Here is a 19,446-nt window from a genome sequence, read left to right as displayed (position 1 = left end):
TAATACTTTAATCCTTCAAACAAGTTTTACTAAATGTCTGTGTCGGTAAATAGCTTTACTGATTTATTATTATTATTTGAAGGTAGATATGTATGTTATGTGTTTTATTCTTTAATCGAGATGTTTCATGTGTTCATTAACTCTGTTTATTAGGACTCTCTTTTTCAGGTTCGTGAAGCACCTGCACAGACGGTGGAAAATTTGTATTTTAATTTATGTATTGTCTGAGGCACAAATAACGAGCTTTCAAATTTGCAGCAGACATGATTAACTCTGTTAATATGATTTGCATTTATAGTAAACATACTAAAGGCTCCTGCTGCGAACCGGTTCGTTATAAAGAATCGGATCAAAAGAACGATTCATTCATCAATCGTACGTCACTAATGATTTGTTTGCTGTTGTCGCAGAAACAAAACTGCTTTAACCTTTAACCTCTTCTGTCGTCACAGCACGAGAGTCAGTGTTTGTTTGATGAATTATTGTTTTGTTTGGTCTGCTGGACGCTCGAACTCTTCACAGCGACTATTATATAATCTCTGATTTTTTGACTGAATGACAGCAGCTCATTTGCATCGCTGAGAACAGCGGCAGTGACGTCACCGTGGAAACTGTTCTGTTGCTAGGCAACAGTCACACCGGAGAGGCGCAGAAAAAATGTGTTCTACGTTATTCTCTACACTTTCCGTTTTATCATTCTTCAAACATCATGGGAAAGATACCTTGGAATGTTTTCTGAATCTGAAACAAGTAGAAACATTAAAAAAAACGTCCAGCTGAAACGTACAAATAAAGTTTGTGTGCTGTTTTGAGAACAATATTAAAGAGGAACGCTCTATTAACGTTACTGGAAGAACGTTTGTTTATAACTTTGAGAGAACCTTGCCACAAAGTTCCCTGGTTTGTGTCCCCCCGTCCTAATGTCCATCCATACTATCCATCCTAAATACTATAGTATGTGAGATTACAATAAGTGTGTCCCCAAAGTATAGTATGTTGAAGAGTATGCAAAAGTCCCCGGATGGTCTACTTTGAACTCGGAGTGTGCACACTATTACTGCTAATATTGCCCACAACTCAACGCGCTTTGGAGGGGGATTGGTTCAGAACTACAAACACCAATAAAATGTTTTAAAAAAAAACTACAAACATGGCAGGTGTGTGACGTGACCGACGGTTAAAAGTGTGACTAATCAACAATTAACCTGATCAAATATTTATTTGATGTTACCCCTGTTATATTTCATCTACAATAACAATGTGGACTTTTATATTATGCAAACATGAGGAGTCTCTGCGTGAAAACCCGCGACTGGAAGATCTGGAAGATCAACGTGCTGCTACTTCTCTCTCCAACATGGTAGGAAATTTAAATTAAATTTAAATGTGGAGGATGATTGACAGGCCAGTTTACAGTGACATGATTGTGTAACAATGCGACACATGTGATAGTTTGTCCCAAAGCTTCAAAGACTTGCGCTTGCGAAAGACGGTGTGCTTTTATTATTATGAATGGGAGAAAGTGCAACGAGCAAAATGCAAAGTCCTTTTAATTAAGACGAGTCATTTCACTCGGCGGCCATCTTTGAAACGCCGCTCGGGCCTCCAAATGCAGCTTCTATCTCTGAATGGGGAAACATCAAATTCTCCAATTTCATATTTGAAATCACCAATGAAATCTGACAACAACTATCTCATAAATTTTGTTTCTAAACACTCGAATCATGAAAATAAGTCCCGCCTTCTAAATAAGAGCCAATCACCGATTGGTAGAATCATCGCGTCACAGCAGCGACCGTTAGAAACTCCGGTCAGAGACGCGCACTTAGCTTGTGCTTTTTGTCATGATTCGAGTGTTTAGAAACCAAATTTATGAGATAGTTGTTGTCAGATTTCATTGGTGATTTCAAAATATGAAATTTAATTGAAAGCTTGGTGAACAGCTTTGGAGAATTTGCTGTTTCTGAGCTGCACTCATGCCCGAGAGGCGTTTCAAAGATGGCCGCGAGTGAAATGACTTTGGTCTACTCTTGCTACACACTTCACAAAGAGTACATACTTTTAGGGCGAGGTATAAGTAGGCAAATTGGGACCCAGCGTGTGTTGAATAATGCTTAACCTTCATGATTTCTCACATTTATGGTCATAAAACCTCAAAGCGACTGATTTTTCACCCCAGCTCTGCGATCAGTGACACTGAAGGTGAAATAGAACTGAATAGAATTTACTTTATTGCTAACACACCACGTCTCATACTTGTAGCCCTTTAATCTGATTGGCTGAAAGGCGTTCATCAGTCATGTGATCACCTGGGAACCAATCATAGCTGTGATGTTCAGAACAGTTGGATACAGCTCATGCACTATTTATACAGTTTTAATATGTATGTTTTAAAGTATTTTATTTCACTCCATTCATACAGTCTCAAGTGGCGATTATGAAGTTTCTGTTCTGGATGAGCCATTTTATCGGATGAAGAGCAGCTCTAAATGTTTTAATAGACTGTTGAACATGTTCAAGTACCACTTGTTTTATTTCAGCAATCAATAACAGATCAATATCTCCAGAAATGCTCCTTCAAACGCATTCGTTACACAGAATCACTGTTTCATAAAAATAACGTTGATCTGTCTCATGAATGATTATATCATCAGTTGTTTGACTTTATTGTAAAAATAAACATTGATCACTGTAGATTTGAGGTCCGTGTAAATGTACGATGCTTAAGCGAGTCCGTATCGAACGATTCAGAGATTCGGGATTCAGTCGCTGCTTCCGATTCGTTCCGTCTTCAGCTCATTTTCACAGCTTTAGGAAACTCTGATTCTGTCCTTCTCGTCAAAATCATCAAATACAGATCGTTCAGGTCTGAACCCAGCCAACAAGTATGTTCTAAGAACATTTAGCTAAATTTATAAAAACATTATTTATGAAAAACGTTCAAAACCTAGATTTTTTTGTGTGTGCGAATATGAAGGGAACGTTACTTTAGAATGTTCTCTGAACGTTAGATGAACATCCAACTAAAACGTTTCAGGTAAAAACCTTCCATGAACGATGTTTTGTGCAAATGTTTTGAGAACATTATTAAAGACCAGATAACTTTGAATGAACGTTCTACTAATGTTTGTTCATAACATTAAGAGAACATCCTGTTAGCTGGGAATGAGTCCGTATGGCGATTCAATGCCTCTGCTTTGACCTCTGATGACCTTTTACCAAGGCAAACCTTCAATAAACAGCTACACAAGACTGATCACAGGTCAGTATTTCCCATGATTCCAGTCTCAGGAGTCTGTGAAGGAAACGACACAAACATCAGCACTGTGCTGGATCGTTTCTTTCATACTAAAAGCACCACTGAATAAGAACGCGACGCAGACTGAAGAGTTTCTCTGTGTCTCACCTGAAGCTCTGGAGGGTTTGGAAGCAGTTTATCGAATCAAATCCTTCTGTGATCGAGTGTGAATGATGGACGGTGTGGATGAGAAACACAGAGACTGTTCAATGATGATGGAGAGAATCAGATCTGTGTGTGTTTGATTCTCGATCTTCACTCTGAACTGATTCAGAACTTCCTGAGATCATAATTCAACAACCGACACAACGATACAATGACAAAAGACACGCTCAAGGCAAGACACTACAGGCCAAACCGCTCTGAGCTCCACAAGTGTTTATTTTATTGCACTTTATCTATTTGTGTCTGTATATTCAGAAGAAAGGGGCGGGGCCTGCTTGAGTTAGTTAGTAGTGTGTTGAAACTGGCGGTTATGGTAAGGGGCGGGACATTTCCCAAACACCAATCACAACACACTGCTCCAGCCGACCAATCAGAAGGAGGGGCTTCATAGAGACAGGAACTAAACAGAGCGTTACTGACAGACTGGGAAGAGAGGAGCTGCAACAATGGAGAATATGAGGAAAATAATCAACATTCAAGCAGGAAAACCTGTTTCAGTAGAGCACAAAAACATAATATGGCCTCTTTTAAAGGAACACTCCACTTTTTTTGAAAATAGGCTAATTTTCCAATTCCTCTAAAGTTACACAGTTGAGTTTTACCGTTTTCGAATCCATTCAGCCGATCTCCGGGTCTGGCGGTACCACTTTTAGCATAGCTTAGCATAGTTCATTGAATCTGATTAGACCGTTAGCATCTCGCTCAAAAATGACCAAAGAGTTTCGCTATCATTGCAGCAGGCACAATGATATTACGCACCGCCTGTTTGCACAGGGAGCAACAACAGAGACATCTGTGAGAGACGCTGCGTAATATCATTGCTCCTGCTGCACCCATGGTACGGCAACAAAGTTCCTTGATTATTGCGGCGGAATGAGAGTATAGTTCCTAGCCATATCGAACTTTTCATTTTCCGTCGGTCTTAAGCCGTGGTCACACTAGACTTTGAACGTGCGAAATTTAACGGTCGTGATATGACGTCACGGTCTACAGCGTCTTTTTTATAAACATGAATTCAACTCAACAACGAAAAGTGCAGTGTGACCACACCTTTAGTACACGATGTAAATACAGAAGAGTCAAGTTTTAAATAGGAAAAATATTGAAACTCTTTGGTCATTTGTGAGCGAGATGCTAACGGTCTAATCAGATTCAATGAACTATGCTAAGCTATGTTAAAAGTGGTACCGCCAGACCCCGAGATCGGCTAAATGGATTCGAAAACGGTAAAACTCAACTGTTTAACTCTAGGGGAGCTGGAAAATGAACCTATTTTCAAAAAAAGTGGAGTGTTCCTTTAAGTTTTTCACCCGTAGTGTCTTGCCTTCATTTGGATTGTTGAGGTACTGGATATCCTGCGAGAGACGAGTACAAATTTAATGAGAACAAATGGGAGAAAGAAGCGCCAAACGAAGCAAGCGTCTAGTGCCGTGCGTCGACACTGAGTAATGTCAGTCTTCAGGAAACCTCGATTATCTCCATGCTGCCGGAGAAGCTGGACTGGCTGCCCACCGTTCCCAGCTCCTCTCCGGAGCGAGTCTCCGACACGCCATCTCCGAACTCCATCTGGCAGCTCCTGCGCTTCAGCTGCTTCTCGAAGCTGCTCTCCTCGTGCCAGCTCCTCCGGGAGTCTCCGCAGTCCCCGCTGCGCTGCCGGCCGCGCCTCCTCACCGCCTCCAGACCCGGAGCGCAGCCGCCGCCGCTGAAGATGGCCGAGGTGGAGTAGAAGCGCGCCGACTCCGAGGAGAGGAACCAGCCTCCGAGGACGATGTCCGAGTGCCATCCCTTCAGCACGGACGAGTGCGGCAGGACGCCGGACGGGGATTCGTCCACGCTGCCGCTGCGCTGGAGCGTCTGCGGACACAAGGCTTTACTGTCCCGCTCCTTGTCTGGACTTTGCTCTGGTGTGTTTTGTTCTGAAACCTCCTGCACCGGTGAGAACTGGCAGGGCGGTTTGTCGGCAAACGCTCGCAGAGGCGCTCCGGACTCGCCGTACGTCTTGATGTCCAGGGAGAAGGAGCGTTTGGGCCGGCTGCTCTCCTCCGGGTCCTCTCCGAGCTGCAGGCCGCAGAGTGCCCGAGCCAGCAGATGCTCCTCCGGGACGCCGGCCAGAACGCAGGGCATCGTCAGCGGCTCCAGCAGGTCCGAGCCGCACGGCTTCTGCTCGTCTGACGCGTCCGCTCTGGGTTTGACCGCCGTGTCGCTCTTCAGCTTCTTCTCAAAGTCCAGCAGCTGACCGAGGAAGTTGAAGTTGGGTGAGATGGTCGGCCGTTTCTCCTTCACGAACCTGCAGGAGGTGAGATCACACGGTCACAGCGTGTCCAAAACACACGTCACATGATAAAGGCCCGTTCACACCGAGAACGATAACTGTATTAATGCACGATGTTCTTCTGTTCGGTTTTGTCGTCTGTCTCTTTAAATGCTCGAGCTCTTTAAAGCAGGATGGATTCTGATTGGCTGTCAGTGTTTTTATGTTACTCTGCTATTCTTTTACATTTAGAACAATTTTTAGAGCGCTATCTTTATCATTATAGTTATCATCCTTGGTGTGAGCGGGCCACACGCTCTTCTGAGTTTGGATTGATCTGGTCTCATCTGGTTAGGGTACGGCGTGACAGTCGAGCTCATGAGTCACATCTCAACCCAAAACCAAAGGAATGAAGATGTTATAACTACCGACGTCGACATTTAAATCAATCAAAGGCAAATACTATCATGATGTTTAAATACTCCACTATTTGAATGCCATACTTCACACTACCGTAGTAAAATGTGTCATCAAAAAGGCTCACAGAAGAATGATGGTCACATGATCTGGCCTTACCGGTACGCTTCATCTAATGACATGTCCATCCTCTTCATGATGTAGGCGATGGCGATGGTGGCCGAGCGGGAGATTCCCGCCAGACAGTGAACCAGGACGCGGGCGTTACTGGCCTTGGCTTTCTCTGACAGGAAACACAACACAAATCAGTGCTTACATCACCACAGCACTTCCTGTCAGCTGACCTCAGACTCTCAGCAATCAAGACAGAAGAATCATGATGGAGCGCAAAAGTCGGTTCCAGAAGTACAAACTCATTCATTTTTAATGATAACTTATAAACCTTTAAAGACAGACTTTATTGCTTTATTTTCAAAATAATCATGTTTAACAGCCGAATTTGTGGTGGAAAAACTACATTACCCATGATACTGTGCAGAAAAATCCACCAATCAGAGTCGTGATGATCAAATTGTGTCAAAAGAGCTTGCAGTCACATTATATATGTGTGTGTGTGCATAGTTTTCTATAGAAACAATACAACTTTAAATGAATAATTTGATATTTCTCCCATTATTTTTAATCTGGTTATGTCATTTGCAATGACTCATGGGATTGTAGTTTTTCCTCATTAAAGCCATTAAGTCTTATATCTTTCTTTTTGTTTGTAACATTTTTAATCACCAATTTCTTATCTCATTTCTATTTTATGTTTTTAAAATTTAATTTAATTTTAATACTTATTAAAAAAATAGTTTAATTTAGCTAATATTTCATTTTAATAAGTATTAGTGAAATTTAAAAAAATAAAATACAATTTTACATTAAACATAAAACAAAAAAATATAAAAAATATTCCTGTTTTCAAATGGTTTTTGGCTTTAAATCAATGTATGCAATGCTGAAAAATGAACAAAAAAGTGGGCGGCACTAATGCATCACAAGCTCGGTCATGTGACCCTGTCTGACCTATGAACTCCACCGATCTGTCCAGCCAGGGCAGGATCTTCTCACAGAAGCTGTCGTTGACCGGCACCCGCAGGAAGTGCGACTCTGGGATGAAGTCCGGTTTGGGGCAGGTGTTGCTGGCGTTGAGCACGTAAGCGATGTCGTTCTGCTGCATGATCTCCTGCGGGAACACGTCACACGCATCAGCACGTGTCCTGACCCGCGTCAGACGCCCTCACGCTGCAGTGAACCTCACCTGGTTGAGCACGTCTCTCTGGCAGCCCAGGTACAGGTGCGGCAGGATCCGCGTCGGCCCGCTGCTGCTCACGGGAAGGCAGGGCTGAGAGATGCAGGACGGCACCAGCGTGGACTTCCCTTCGCACAGACCCGGGAACAGGTGCGAGAACTCGGCGAAACCACCTGCGGACAACAAAGACAGACTGAGCCTCGCAAACCAGACGCTCACGAAGGAGTCATGTGCTGAGGAGAGCGTCTGCCGTCAAACATGCTGAATATGAGTGAACGCAGATGAACCGTGTCTGTTAATGATCACGTCAATCAGCTGGATCAGTCAGACGACGAGTGTTTGTTCATGTTAATTGCTCTTGACCTCATTTATTGATCTCTCGATAGATCAGTAACCGTGTGTTCTAGCGTTACACAATCACCTGACCTGATTATCAGTCTGTTTCCTCACCGATGACATCATCACCTGACAACTATACCCCCCCCCCCCCCAAATAGAAGAAAAAACCCAGAGGGAAATATGTTCATGTTCTCACATTACAGTAAAACACACGAAACAGTTAGTGATGTACTCGAGCTTCAGAACTCTTCTCACATCCTCCATCTCTGGATTCATTTCCTGTGTGATGTCAGCGGTTAATGTGACACACACACACACACACTCTCATGCGCTGTCAGTGTGAGCACTAGTACTAGTGATGTTTGATGTGTTCGACTCACCTGAGAGCAGGTGGACTGATGGGAAGCTCTTCTCCAGCTTGGCCAAAAGGACGCTGAGAAAGGTGTCAGGTGACAGGGAGGCGGGGTCAGACGAGCTCTGGTCATACACCACGACCTCTTGACCCTGGAGCTCCAGCTGAAAACACACACAAGCATTGAGTTACAAACTGGTTTATTTAGAGTAAAAGTATCTGCTTTAGTTTGATTCTGATCTACACTCATGTTGCTTCAGTTGTATCAGTGTACGTAACTACTCTAGTTAGTAGCTTAACGTTTGAAAAGGGAAGCGTGCACAGATAACTATGGGATGAGGTCACTCGGCAGCCTGTTGCTAAGGCGGTCTCAGTGGCCTTTGTGAGAGACGATGGCTTGTTTGTTTCATTTGTTGTATGAGCACACACACACACACACACACACACACACACACACACACACACACACTGCTGATTTTATACAACAGCTCAATAAATAAGAGGTTAATATTGTGCTATAGTTCAGATTCAGTATTGTCTGTTTTTGCTCAGTTTTGCCAATGAAAATATTACCTATAAAGCCACAGTCTCTGAGCAACACACAGCGCTGATTCACTGGCCCATTCACACCAATAATGATAACGATAACGAAAACTATAATAATAATTGTGACGAAAACTTTAGTGAAGACTACAACAAAAACTAAAATGAAAACTACAACAAAAAATATAATGATAAATATAGCGTAAACTATAACGATAACTATAGCTGCAATAAAAACCCTAACGATAACTAAATTGATAACTAAAGCGTCCACACCAGTGGACGATATCCTTCTGTTTATTATAAGCGCTGCAGTTTTGTCTGTCTCTTTAAATGCTCGAGCTCTTTAAAGCAGGATGGATTCTGATTGGCTGTCAGTGTTTTTATCGTTCATCAGCTGATATGGTTTCTCTGTGTTGTTATAGTTGTGCTGTGAACTCACTATTCTTAGAGAGTTAAGGTTTGTTCACACCAAGAACGAAAGCTATAACAATAACTACAAAAACTGTAACGAAAACTATAATTATATCTCGCAATCCTGACTTCTTTCTCTCGATTCTGAGTTTATATCTGACAATCCTGACTTTTTTCCAGCATATTTCTGTTTATATCTCGCAATTCTGAGTTTATATCTTGCAATCCTGACTTTTTTTCTCACAACTGCGAGTTTTTATATCTCGCAATCCTGACTTTTTTCTCGCAATTCCGAGTTTTTATATCTGAAAATCCTGACGTTTTTCTCGCAATTGCGAGTTTTTATATCTCAAAATCCTGACTTTTTTCTCACAATTCCGAGTTTTTATCTGAAAATCCTGACGTTTTTCTCGCAATTGCGAGTTTTTATATCTCGCAATCCTGACTTCTTTCTCACAATTCTGAGTTTATATCTGACAATCCTGACTTTTTTCCACATATTTCTGTTATCTCGCAATCCTGACTTTTTTCTCGCAATTCCGAGTTTTTATATCTGAAAATCCTGACGTTTTTCTCGCAATTCCGAGTTTTTATATCTCAAAATCCTGACTTTTTTCTCACAATTCCGAGTTTTTATATCTCAAAATCCTGACGTTTTTCTCGCAATTCCGAGTTTTTATATCTCGCAATCCTGACTTCTTTCTCGCAATTCTGAGTTTATATCTGACAATCCTGACTTTTTTCCACATATTTCTGTTATCTCGCAATCCTGACTTTTTTCTCACAATTCTGAGTTTTTATATCTGACAATCCTGACTTTTTTCCACATATTTCTGTTTATATCTCGCAATCCTGACTTTTTTCCCGCAATTCCAAGTTTTTATATCTCAAAATCCTGACTTTTTTCTCGCAATTCCGAGTTTTTATATCTCGCAATCCTGACTTTTTTCTCACAATTCCGAGTTTTTATATCTCGCAATCCTGACTTTTTTTCTCACAATTCCGAGTTTTTATATCTCGCAATCCTGACTTTTTTCTCACAATTCCGAGTTTTTATATCTCGCAATCCTGACTTTTTTCTCACAATTCCGAGTTTTTATATCTCAAAATCCTGACTTTTTTCTCACAATTCCGAGTTTTTATATCTCAAAATCCTGACTTTTTTCTCACAATTCCGAGTTTTTATATCTCAAAATCCTGACTTTTTTCTCGCAATTCAGAGTTTTTATCTCGCAATCCTGACTTTTTTTTCTCACAATTCCGAGTTTTTATATCTCGCAATCCTGACTTTTTTCTCGCAATTCCGAGTTTTTATATCTCACAATCCTGACTTCTTTCTCTCAATTCTGAGTTTATATCTGACAATCCTGACTTTTTTCCAGCATATTTCTGTTTATATCTCGCAATCCTGACTTTTTTCCTGCAATTCCAAGTTTTTATATATCAAAATCCTGACTTTTTTCTCGCAATTCCGAGTTTTTATATCTCGCAATCCTGACTTTTTTCTCGCAATTCAGAGTTTTTATATCTCAAAATCCTGACTTTTTTCTCACAATTCTGAGTTTTTATATCTCGCAATCCTGACTTTTTTCTCGCAATTCCAAGTTTTTATATCTCACAATCCTGACTTCTTTCTCTCAATTCTGAGTTTATATCTGACAATCCTGACTTTTTTCCAGCATATTTCTGTTTATATCTCGCAATCCTGACTTTTTTCCCGCAATTCCAAGTTTTTATATCTCACAATCCTGACTTTTTTCTCACAATTCCGAGTTTTTATATCTCGCAATCCTGACTTTTTTCTCGCAATTCCAAGTTTTTATGTCTCGCAATCCTGACTTTTTTCCCCGCAATTCCGAGTTTTTATATCTCAAAATCCTGACTTTTTTCCAGCATATTTCTGTTAATATCTCGCAATCCTGACTTTTTTCTCGCAATTCCAAGTTATGTCTCAAAATCCTGACTTTTTTCTCGCAATTCAGAGTTTTTATATCTTTCAATCCTGACTTTTTTTCTCACAATTCCGAGTTTTTATATCTCGCAATCCTGACTTTTTTCTCGCAATTCCGAGTTTTTATATCTCACAATCCTGACTTCTTTCTCTCAATTCTGAGTTTATATCTGACAATCCTGACTTTTTTCCAGCATATTTCTGTTTATATCTCGCAATCCTGACTTTTTTCCTGCAATTCCAAGTTTTTATATCTCAAAATCCTGACTTTTTTCTCGCAATTCCAAGTTTTTATATCTCGCAATCCTGACTTTTTTCTCGCAATTCAGAGTTTTTTATATCTCAAAATCCTGACTTTTTTCTCACAATTCTGAGTTTTTATATCTCGCAATCCTGACTTTTTTCTCGCAATTCCAAGTTTTTATATCTCACAATCCTGACTTCTTTCTCTCAATTCTGAGTTTATATCTGACAATCCTGACTTTTTTCCAGCATATTTCTGTTTATATCTCGCAATCCTGACTTTTTTCCCGCAATTCCAAGTTTTTATATCTCACAATCCTGACTTTTTTCTCACAATTCCGAGTTTTTATATCTCGCAATCCTGACTTTTTTCTCGCAATTCCAAGTTTTTATGTCTCGCAATCCTGACTTTTTCCCCGCAATTCCGAGTTTTTATATCTCAAAATCCTGACTTTTTTCCAGCATATTTCTGTTAATATCTCGCAATCCTGACTTTTTTCTCGCAATTCCAAGTTATGTCTCAAAATCCTGACTTTTTTCTCGCAATTCAGAGTTTTTATATCTTTCAATCCTGACTTTTTTTCTCACAATTCCGAGTTTTTATATCTCGCAATCCTGACTTTTTTCTCGCAATTCCGAGTTTTTATATCTCACAATCCTGACTTCTTTCTCTCAATTCTGAGTTTATATCTGACAATCCTGACTTTTTTCCAGCATATTTCTGTTTATATCTCGCAATCCTGACTTTTTTCCTGCAATTCCAAGTTTTTATATCTCAAAATCCTGACTTTTTTCTCGCAATTCCAAGTTTTTATATCTCGCAATCCTGACTTTTTTCTCGCAATTCAGAGTTTTTATATCTCAAAATCCTGACTTTTTTCTCACAATTCTGAGTTTTTATATCTCGCAATCCTGACTTTTTTCTCGCAATTCCAAGTTTTTATATCTCACAATCCTGACTTCTTTCTCTCAATTCTGAGTTTATATTTGACAATCCTGACTTTTTTCCAGCATATTTCTGTTTATATCTCGCAATCCTGACTTTTTTCCCGCAATTCCAAGTTTTTATATCTCAAAATCCTGACTTTTTTCTTGCAATTCCGAGTTTTTATATCTCGCAATCCTGACTTTTTTCTCGCAATTCAGAGTTTTTATATCTCAAAATCCTGACTTTTTTCTCACAATTCCGAGTTTTTATATCTCGCAATCCTGACTTTTTTCTCGCAATTCCAAGTTTTTATATCTCACAATCCTGACTTCTTTCTCTCAATTCTGAGTTTATATCTGACAATCCTGACTTTTTTCCAGCATATTTCTGTTTATATCTCGCAATCCTGACTTTTTTCCCGCAATTCCAAGTTTTTATATCTCAAAATCCTGACTTTTTTCTCGCAATTCCGAGTTTTTATATCTCGCAATCCTGACTTTTTTCTCACAATTCCGAGTTTTTATATCTCGCAATCCTGACTTTTTTCTCACAATTCCGAGTTTTTATATCTCGCAATCCTGACTTTTTTCTCACAATTCCGAGTTTTTATATCTCGCAATCCTGACTTTTTTCTCGCAATTCCAAGTTTTTATGTCTCGCAATCCTGACTTTTTTCCCCGCAATTCCGAGTTTTTATATCTCAAAATCCTGACTTTTTTCCAGCATATTTCTGTTAATATCTCGCAATCCTGACTTTTTTCTCGCAATTCCAAGTTATGTCTCGCAATCCTGACTTTTTTCTCACAATTCTGAGTTTTTATATCTCGCAATCCTGACTTTTTTCTCGCAATTCCAAGTTTTTATATCTCACAATCCTGACTTCTTTCTCTCAATTCTGAGTTTATATCTGACAATCCTGACTTCTTTCCAGCATATTTCTGTTTATATCTCGCAATCCTGACTTTTTTCCCGCAATTCCAAGTTTTTATATCTCAAAATCCTGACTTTTTTCTCACAATTCTGAGTTTTTATATCTCAAAATCCTGACTTTTTTCTCACAATTCCGAGTTTTTATATCTCAAAATCCTGACTTCTTTCTCTCAATTCTGAGTTTATATCTGACAATCCTGACTTTTTTCTCGCAATTCCAAGTTTTTATGTCTCGCAATCCTGACTTTTTTTTCTCACAATTCTAAATTTTTATATCTCGCAATCCTGACTTTTTTCTCGCAATTCCGCGTTTTTATACCTCGCAATCCTGACGTTTTTCTCACAATTCCGAGTTTTTATATCTCAAAATCCTGACTTTTTTCTCACAATTCCGAGTTTTTATATCTCAAAATCCTGACTTCTTTCTCTCAATTCTGAGTTAATATCTCGCAATCCTGACTTTTTTTTCTCACAATTCCGAGTTTTTATATCTCAAAATCCTGACTTCTTTCTCTCAATTCTGAGTTTATATCTGAATATAAACTCAGATATTTATATCTTCAAATATTTATATCTTTTTTCTCGTGAGATATGATCTCAGAAATGTGAGATAAAAACTCGCCCTCTGCTGATCATCTGCTGTAGTGTGAGTGTGTGATTATTCCATCATCACCTTCCTCTTGGCCGAGTGCTGCAGTAGCTCACTGATCTGGATCTTGTCCTGCTGTAATCTCCTCTTCATCAGTTTGGAGCAGTTGACGTTGACAGCCTCCAGGATGTGACAGGCGTTATACTCCACGAACGGACGACTGTCGATCAGCAGCACGTGGTCCAGACCGCCCTCCAGCAGCGCCACCAGACCCTCGGGCCCGATGGGCCGAGCGCCGCACACGCACTCACACATACCCACAATCCCTCAGTCCGTCTCTCTCTCTCTCTCGGCCCTTAGGAGATGAACGGTCCCATTGTAGCGCAGCTGATGATGATGATGATGATGATGATGTCACCCTGATGGCGTTCGGCAGGCGGCCAAAAGAGCAAGAGGAAACTCTAGAGGAAAAACTCACTGACACTGAGACTGTGTGTGTGTGTGTGTGTGTGTGTGTGTGTGTGTGTGTGTGTGAGAGACAGTGGGAGGATGGGGTTTCTTTCACAGCATTACAGGGGCTCCATACAGACGGAGCTCATGCACCTCGATCATCACCGCTGCGCTTCATCATCAAGAGCTCCTGCAGAGACACACACACACAACAGTCACACACACACACGTCTGACCTGGAACACACAAATGACTGTTTAACTCAATTCAAGTTTATTTGTATAGTGCTTTTCACAACACTACAGAAGCTTATTTCCACCACAGAATAAAAAAAGGTAATTGTGACTTCTGAATTTTTACTCGCAATTGCAAGTTTATAACCTGCCATTGTGACTTTTTTCTCAAAATTCGCATTTCAGTTTTTTAAGGTAATTTCTTTAAAGGTGCCATCGAACGCTTTTTCACAAGATGTAATATAAGTCTAAGGTGTCCCCTGAATGTGTCTGTGAAGTTTCAGCTCAAAATACCCCATAGATTTTTTTTTAATTAATTTTTTTAACTGCCTATTTTGGGGCATCATTATAAATGCGCTGATTCAGGCTGCGGCCCCTTTAATTCCTCACGCTCTCCGCCCCCTCCAGAGCTCTTGACTCTATCATTGCATAAACAAAGTTCACACAGCTAATATAACCCTCAAAATGGATCTTTATAAAGTGTTCGTCATGCACGCTGCATGTATGCGTCAGATCATGTGAGTATAGTATTTATTTGGATGTTTACATTTGATTCTGAATGAGTTTGATAGTGCTCCGTGGCTAAAGCTAACATTACACACTGTTGGAGAGATTTATAAAGAATGAAGTTGTGTTTATGAATTATACAGACTGCAAGTGTTTAAAAAATGAAAATAACGACAGTCTTGTCTCTGTGAATACAGTAAGAAACAATGGTAACTTTAACCACATTTAACAGTACATTAGCAACATGCTAACAAAACATTTAGAAAGACAATTCACAAATATCACTAAAAATATCATGATATCATGGATCATGTCAGTTATTATCGCTCCATCTGCCATTTTTCGCTGTTGTTCTTGCTTGCTTACCTAGTCTGATGATTCAGCTGTGCTCAAATCCAGACGTTAATACTGGCTGCCCTTGTGTAATGCCTTGAACATGGGCTGGCATATGCAAATATTGGGGGCGTACATATTAATGATCCCGACTGTTATGTAACAGTCGGTGTTATGTTGAGATTCGCCTGTTCTTCTAAACAAATGAGATTTATATAAGAAGGAGGAAACAATGGAGTTTGAGACTCACTGTATGTCTTTTCCATGTACTGAACTCTTGTTATTCAACTATGCCGAGGTAAATTCAATTTTTAATTCTAGGGCACCTTTAAGGTCTGACTTTTTACAGAATTGCGAGTTATAAACTCGGAGTTGCAATTACATTTTTTATTCTTATTCCATGATGGAAACAAGCTTCCATACGTAAACCTCCGGATCTGAGCGAGACCGAAGTGAACGTGAGATCATGTGATGTCATCACGATTTCCCATCAAATATTCAACAAAACGAGAGTTTCTGCATCTTGCGCTTCCTTCTAATAATAACATGAAACTGGAGCTTGTGTGAAACGGATCTGATTACAGGAGTCGTGATGTTTATTTCTGGACCTGCTAACGGCTGATTTCTTTTACCGACACTAATGAACGGCACACAAACACTGAGCTTGAGCTCCCAGTGACTAATGACTGTGTAAACTGTGGTAAAGCTGAACGTCATTGGCATTGGTTTCTTCTTCAATCCGGTTTTCAATTTTCTCTGACCTTCCCTGCGTGTGTTTGCAGAGGCCGAGATGAATTAAAACTGTTTGCTGTGGGATTTTCTACTGACCGAAGGTTAACAGCCCAACCTGCCCGATAGAGATAATAGCGCTGGAGGACTTTGACCCGTCCATCTGAACACAAACAGATCAAACGCTGCTGGAATCAAACCACAGACGCTGTGAAGCCTGTCAATGAGTTTTCAGTCTCGGAGGTCAATTTTAGAAATATCTTTAATGTACAAGCACTGCGAAACCGAATGTTCTTCCTCTGTGTTTCTGTCTCAAATATTTAAACGTTCTTAAATCAAGATACATTTACTGGAGAAGCAAAAAAACTGAAGATATTAAGACTGAAAAAATGATCAAAGTTTGTGCTTAAAACTGCCAGTGGAGTCAGAGAAACACACTCAATTCAAAGGGAAAACAAGATGATTTTTCTGACCTCACTGGCATTTCACTGCTCTGAATCTGTTTAGTTTAAAGCTCTAAAAAAAGACTTGACTAGATTAGACCAACGCAACTAGCTGCTTCATAAAGTCAAAGGTCACGCAAGATCCTGATTTAACCAGCTTCTTTTTCCAATCATACATTTGTGGAAATGAAAACCCGAGTGACGTGAATATGTTTGGTTTTACGAGGGGAAATTCTCGATTCCTCCAGAACCTGACGAGTTCCTCATAGCGAGATTCCCGACCACAACAAACCTCTGGGAGCCTAATGAGCGTCTCCTGCTTAACGAGGAGACGATAACGAGCTGTGAAGGAACCACCGATGATCTAGAGATCAAACTCAGAAGAAAAGTTAATATCTTCGGCCATTTCTCTTCTCCAGTAAATGATTCTTGATTTGAGAATGTTTAGATGTTTGAGACAGAAACTCTGAGGAAGAACTTCATTGTTTGCGGTGAACAGGAACGCCTGATGGGAAACACCGTCTTTAATCTAAGCTGTGTTTGAAACCCGAGAAACAGAGTCACACAAACAAAAACACGGTCGCTTTCTGTTCCTCACAGGTGATTTTTATGATGCCGCTGCTGAAATAAACATGTTGAACTTCCCTTACAGAAATATCCTGAAATGAGAGACGTGATCATGTGACCAACACTTAGACACCAACCATGGTATTATTACCATGTTTTTACTTAAAGATTAGACTGTAGTGCCATGAGTATTATTAGGACAGATTTACATTTATTCATTTAGCAGATCTTTAGACATACAAGTGAAGAACATTATGTTATTATCTAATAAAGAAAAGAATACAGTGTGGTAATACTATAGTATTCTCTTAAATACTGTGTAAAAGGTACACAAACATGGTAATCATCCAGTTTCATGGTGTGTGTGTGTGTGTGTGTGTGTGTGTGTGTGTGTGTGTGTGTGTGTGTGTGTGTGTGTGTGTGATACATCAAAATACCATAATATTACTACAGTACTGAACATTTGAGGACGTCACGAGTGTTTTCAGTGCTTCAGTATATTCTGTCTCCTTTAGATAACAACATAATTTCCTCATTTACACACACACACACACACACACACACACACATATCTCGTATTTAATGACAGCAGAGTAAAGAAGCTAAACGCGCTACTTTCTAGAACTTTAAAATCATTTTTACCAACTTTACTCAGACAAACAGTAAACGAAACTAAGAACATCGTGTCTCACACACACACACACACACACACACACACACACTGCGGCCTCCGCGACTTATTTCTCATTTAACTCGAGTCCGAAACTCACCGTGAAAGTTTCAGTCCGTCTCATTTTGCAGTAAATCCTCAGATGAGCTGGTCAGATGGTAGTTAAACTAGTTAGAGTCGCTCAGCTCGGCCCTGGTGAACTCTGAGGCGCTCGTGAGCTCATCGGGTAAAAATAACATCATGGCGTCATTGAAAGACAAACCGGCCTCAAACTCTCGATAATCAGAGAATAAACGCTCAGATCCGCTCATGAGGACAGAAACCGGCGCTCAGCTCTTCATGTGGACTGAAAGTGTGTAAAATCTGAGTAAAAGACTGTAAATGAGTGTAAATGAGGCGGAGCTTCAGAACTCTATTAATTACACACTCATGACGTATTACACGTCTCCAAAGTGACATATAAACCCTCTACTGTGTCATTAGTTGATTCCTAGCGGACAGGGAACGTTCTGGCAAGGTTCTCTCAACGTTATGAACAAACGTTCTTCCAGTAACGTTAATAGAACGTTCGTTCAAAGTTATCTGGACTTTAATAATGTTCTCAGAACGTTCTGGCGAGGTTCTCTCAACGTTATGAACAAACGTTCTTCCAGTAACGTTAATAGAACGTTCTTTCAATGTTATCTGATCTTTAATAATGTTCTCAGAACGTTCTGGTGAGGTTCTCTCAACGTTATGAACAAACGTTCTTCCAGTAACGTTAATAGAACGTTCTTTCAATGTTATCTGGACTTTAATAATGTTCTCAGAACGTTCTGGTGAGGTTCTCTTTAACGTTATGAACAAACGTTCTTCCAGTAACGTTAATAGAACATTCTTTCAATGTTATCTGATCTTTAATAATGTTCTCAGAACGTTCTGGTGAGGTTCTCTCAACGTTATGAACAAACGTTCTTCCAGTAACGTTAATAGAACGTTCATTCAATGTTATCTGGACTTTAATAATGTTCTCAGAACGTTCTGGTGAGGTTCTCTTTAACGTTATGAACAAACGTTCTTCCAGTAACGTTAAAAGAACGTTCATTCAATGTTATCTGGACTTTAATAATGTTCTCAGAACGTTCTGGTGAGGTTCTCTCAACGTTATGAACAAACGTTCTTCCAGTAACGTTAATAGAACGTTCATTCAATGTTATCTGGACTTTAATAATGTTCTCAGAACGTTCTGGTGAGGTTCTCTCAACGTTATGAACAAACGTTCTTCCAGTAACGTTAACAGAACGTTCGTTCAAAGTTATCTGGACTTTAATAATGTTCTCAGAACGTTCTGGTGAGGTTCTCTTTAACGTTATGAACAAACGTTCTTCCAGTAACGTTAAAAGAACGTTCATTCAATGTTATCTGGACTTTAATAATGTTCTCAGAACGTTCTGGTGAGGTTCTCTCAACGTTATGAACAAACGTTCTTCCAGTAACGTTAATAGAACGTTCTTTCAATGTTATCTGATCTTTAATAATGTTCTCAGAACGTTCTGGTGAGGTTCTCTCAACGTTATGAACAAACGTTCTTCCAGTAACGTTAATAGAACGTTCGTTCAATGTTATCTGATCTTTAATAATGTTCTCAGAACGTTCTGTCGAGGTTCTCTAAACGTTATGAACAAACGTTCTTCCAGTAACGTTAATAGAACGTTCTTTCAATGTTATCTGATCTTTAATAATGTTCTCAGAACGTTCTGTCGAGGTTCTCTCAACGTTATGAACAAACGTTCTTCCAGTAACGTTAATAGAACGTTCATT

The 19,446-nt window shown here is 39.8% G+C and overlaps 2 protein-coding genes and 1 long non-coding RNA gene across 4 annotated transcripts in view; 1 reads left to right on the top strand and 2 right to left on the bottom strand.

The window, feature by feature from the left end:
- Positions 1-1,243: 1,243 nt before the first annotated feature.
- The window catches only part of crebl2 (cAMP responsive element binding protein-like 2), a 24,404-nt gene continuing 6,201 nt past the window's right edge, over positions 1,244-19,446 (top strand). Inside the window, exon 1 of the mRNA XM_048155979.1 lies at positions 1,244-1,360. Within this exon, the coding sequence (XP_048011936.1) occupies positions 1,259-1,360 (102 nt within the window). The 5' untranslated portion in view covers positions 1,244-1,258. The remainder of the gene's footprint in view (positions 1,361-19,446) is intronic.
- On the bottom strand, positions 2,361-3,798 carry LOC125245410. Its single transcript, XR_007179521.1, has 2 exons — positions 3,407-3,798; positions 2,361-3,295 (listed from the first exon to the last, which is right to left on the bottom strand). It is a non-coding gene; the product is annotated as an uncharacterized LOC125245410 (long non-coding RNA).
- dusp16 (dual specificity phosphatase 16) lies at positions 4,689-18,055 on the bottom strand. Of its 2 annotated transcripts, none has more exons than XM_048155978.1 (7): positions 17,747-18,055; positions 13,799-14,400; positions 8,145-8,280; positions 7,435-7,598; positions 7,200-7,359; positions 6,291-6,414; positions 4,689-5,750 (listed from the first exon to the last, which is right to left on the bottom strand). In XM_048155978.1, the coding sequence occupies exons 2-7, from the start codon at positions 14,027-14,029 to the stop codon at positions 4,922-4,924; spliced, it is 1,644 nt and encodes a 547-aa protein (XP_048011935.1). In that variant the 5' UTR covers positions 14,030-14,400; positions 17,747-18,055; the 3' UTR covers positions 4,689-4,921. The 2 variants fall into 2 exon arrangements, with proteins under 2 accessions (XP_048011935.1, XP_048011934.1); XM_048155977.1 differs by having other exon boundaries at positions 13,799-14,354.

This window comes from Megalobrama amblycephala, linkage group LG14, assembly GCF_018812025.1.
Source record: "Megalobrama amblycephala isolate DHTTF-2021 linkage group LG14, ASM1881202v1, whole genome shotgun sequence".
NCBI classification, from domain to species: Eukaryota; Metazoa; Chordata; class Actinopteri; order Cypriniformes; family Xenocyprididae; genus Megalobrama; species Megalobrama amblycephala.
Note: the sequence above shows the minus strand (reverse complement) of the source record. Positions and strands in the feature narration are given on the sequence as shown.

What these genes read in the sequence shown, in the direction of transcription:
- dusp16 (XM_048155978.1), bottom strand. Translation starts at nt 14,029, where the DNA reads ATGTGTGAGTGCGTGTGCGGCGCTCGGCCCATCGGGCCCGAGGGTCTG. An exon ending in AGCACTCGGCCAAGAGGAAG is followed by an intron (nt 8,281 to 13,798) that starts GTGATGATGGAA and finishes GTGTGTTTTCAG; the next exon opens with CTGGAGCTCCAGGGTCAAGA. An exon ending in TCATTAGATGAAGCGTACCG is followed by an intron (nt 5,751 to 6,290) that starts GTAAGGCCAGAT and finishes CACCTCCTGCAG; the next exon opens with GTTCGTGAAGGAGAAACGGC.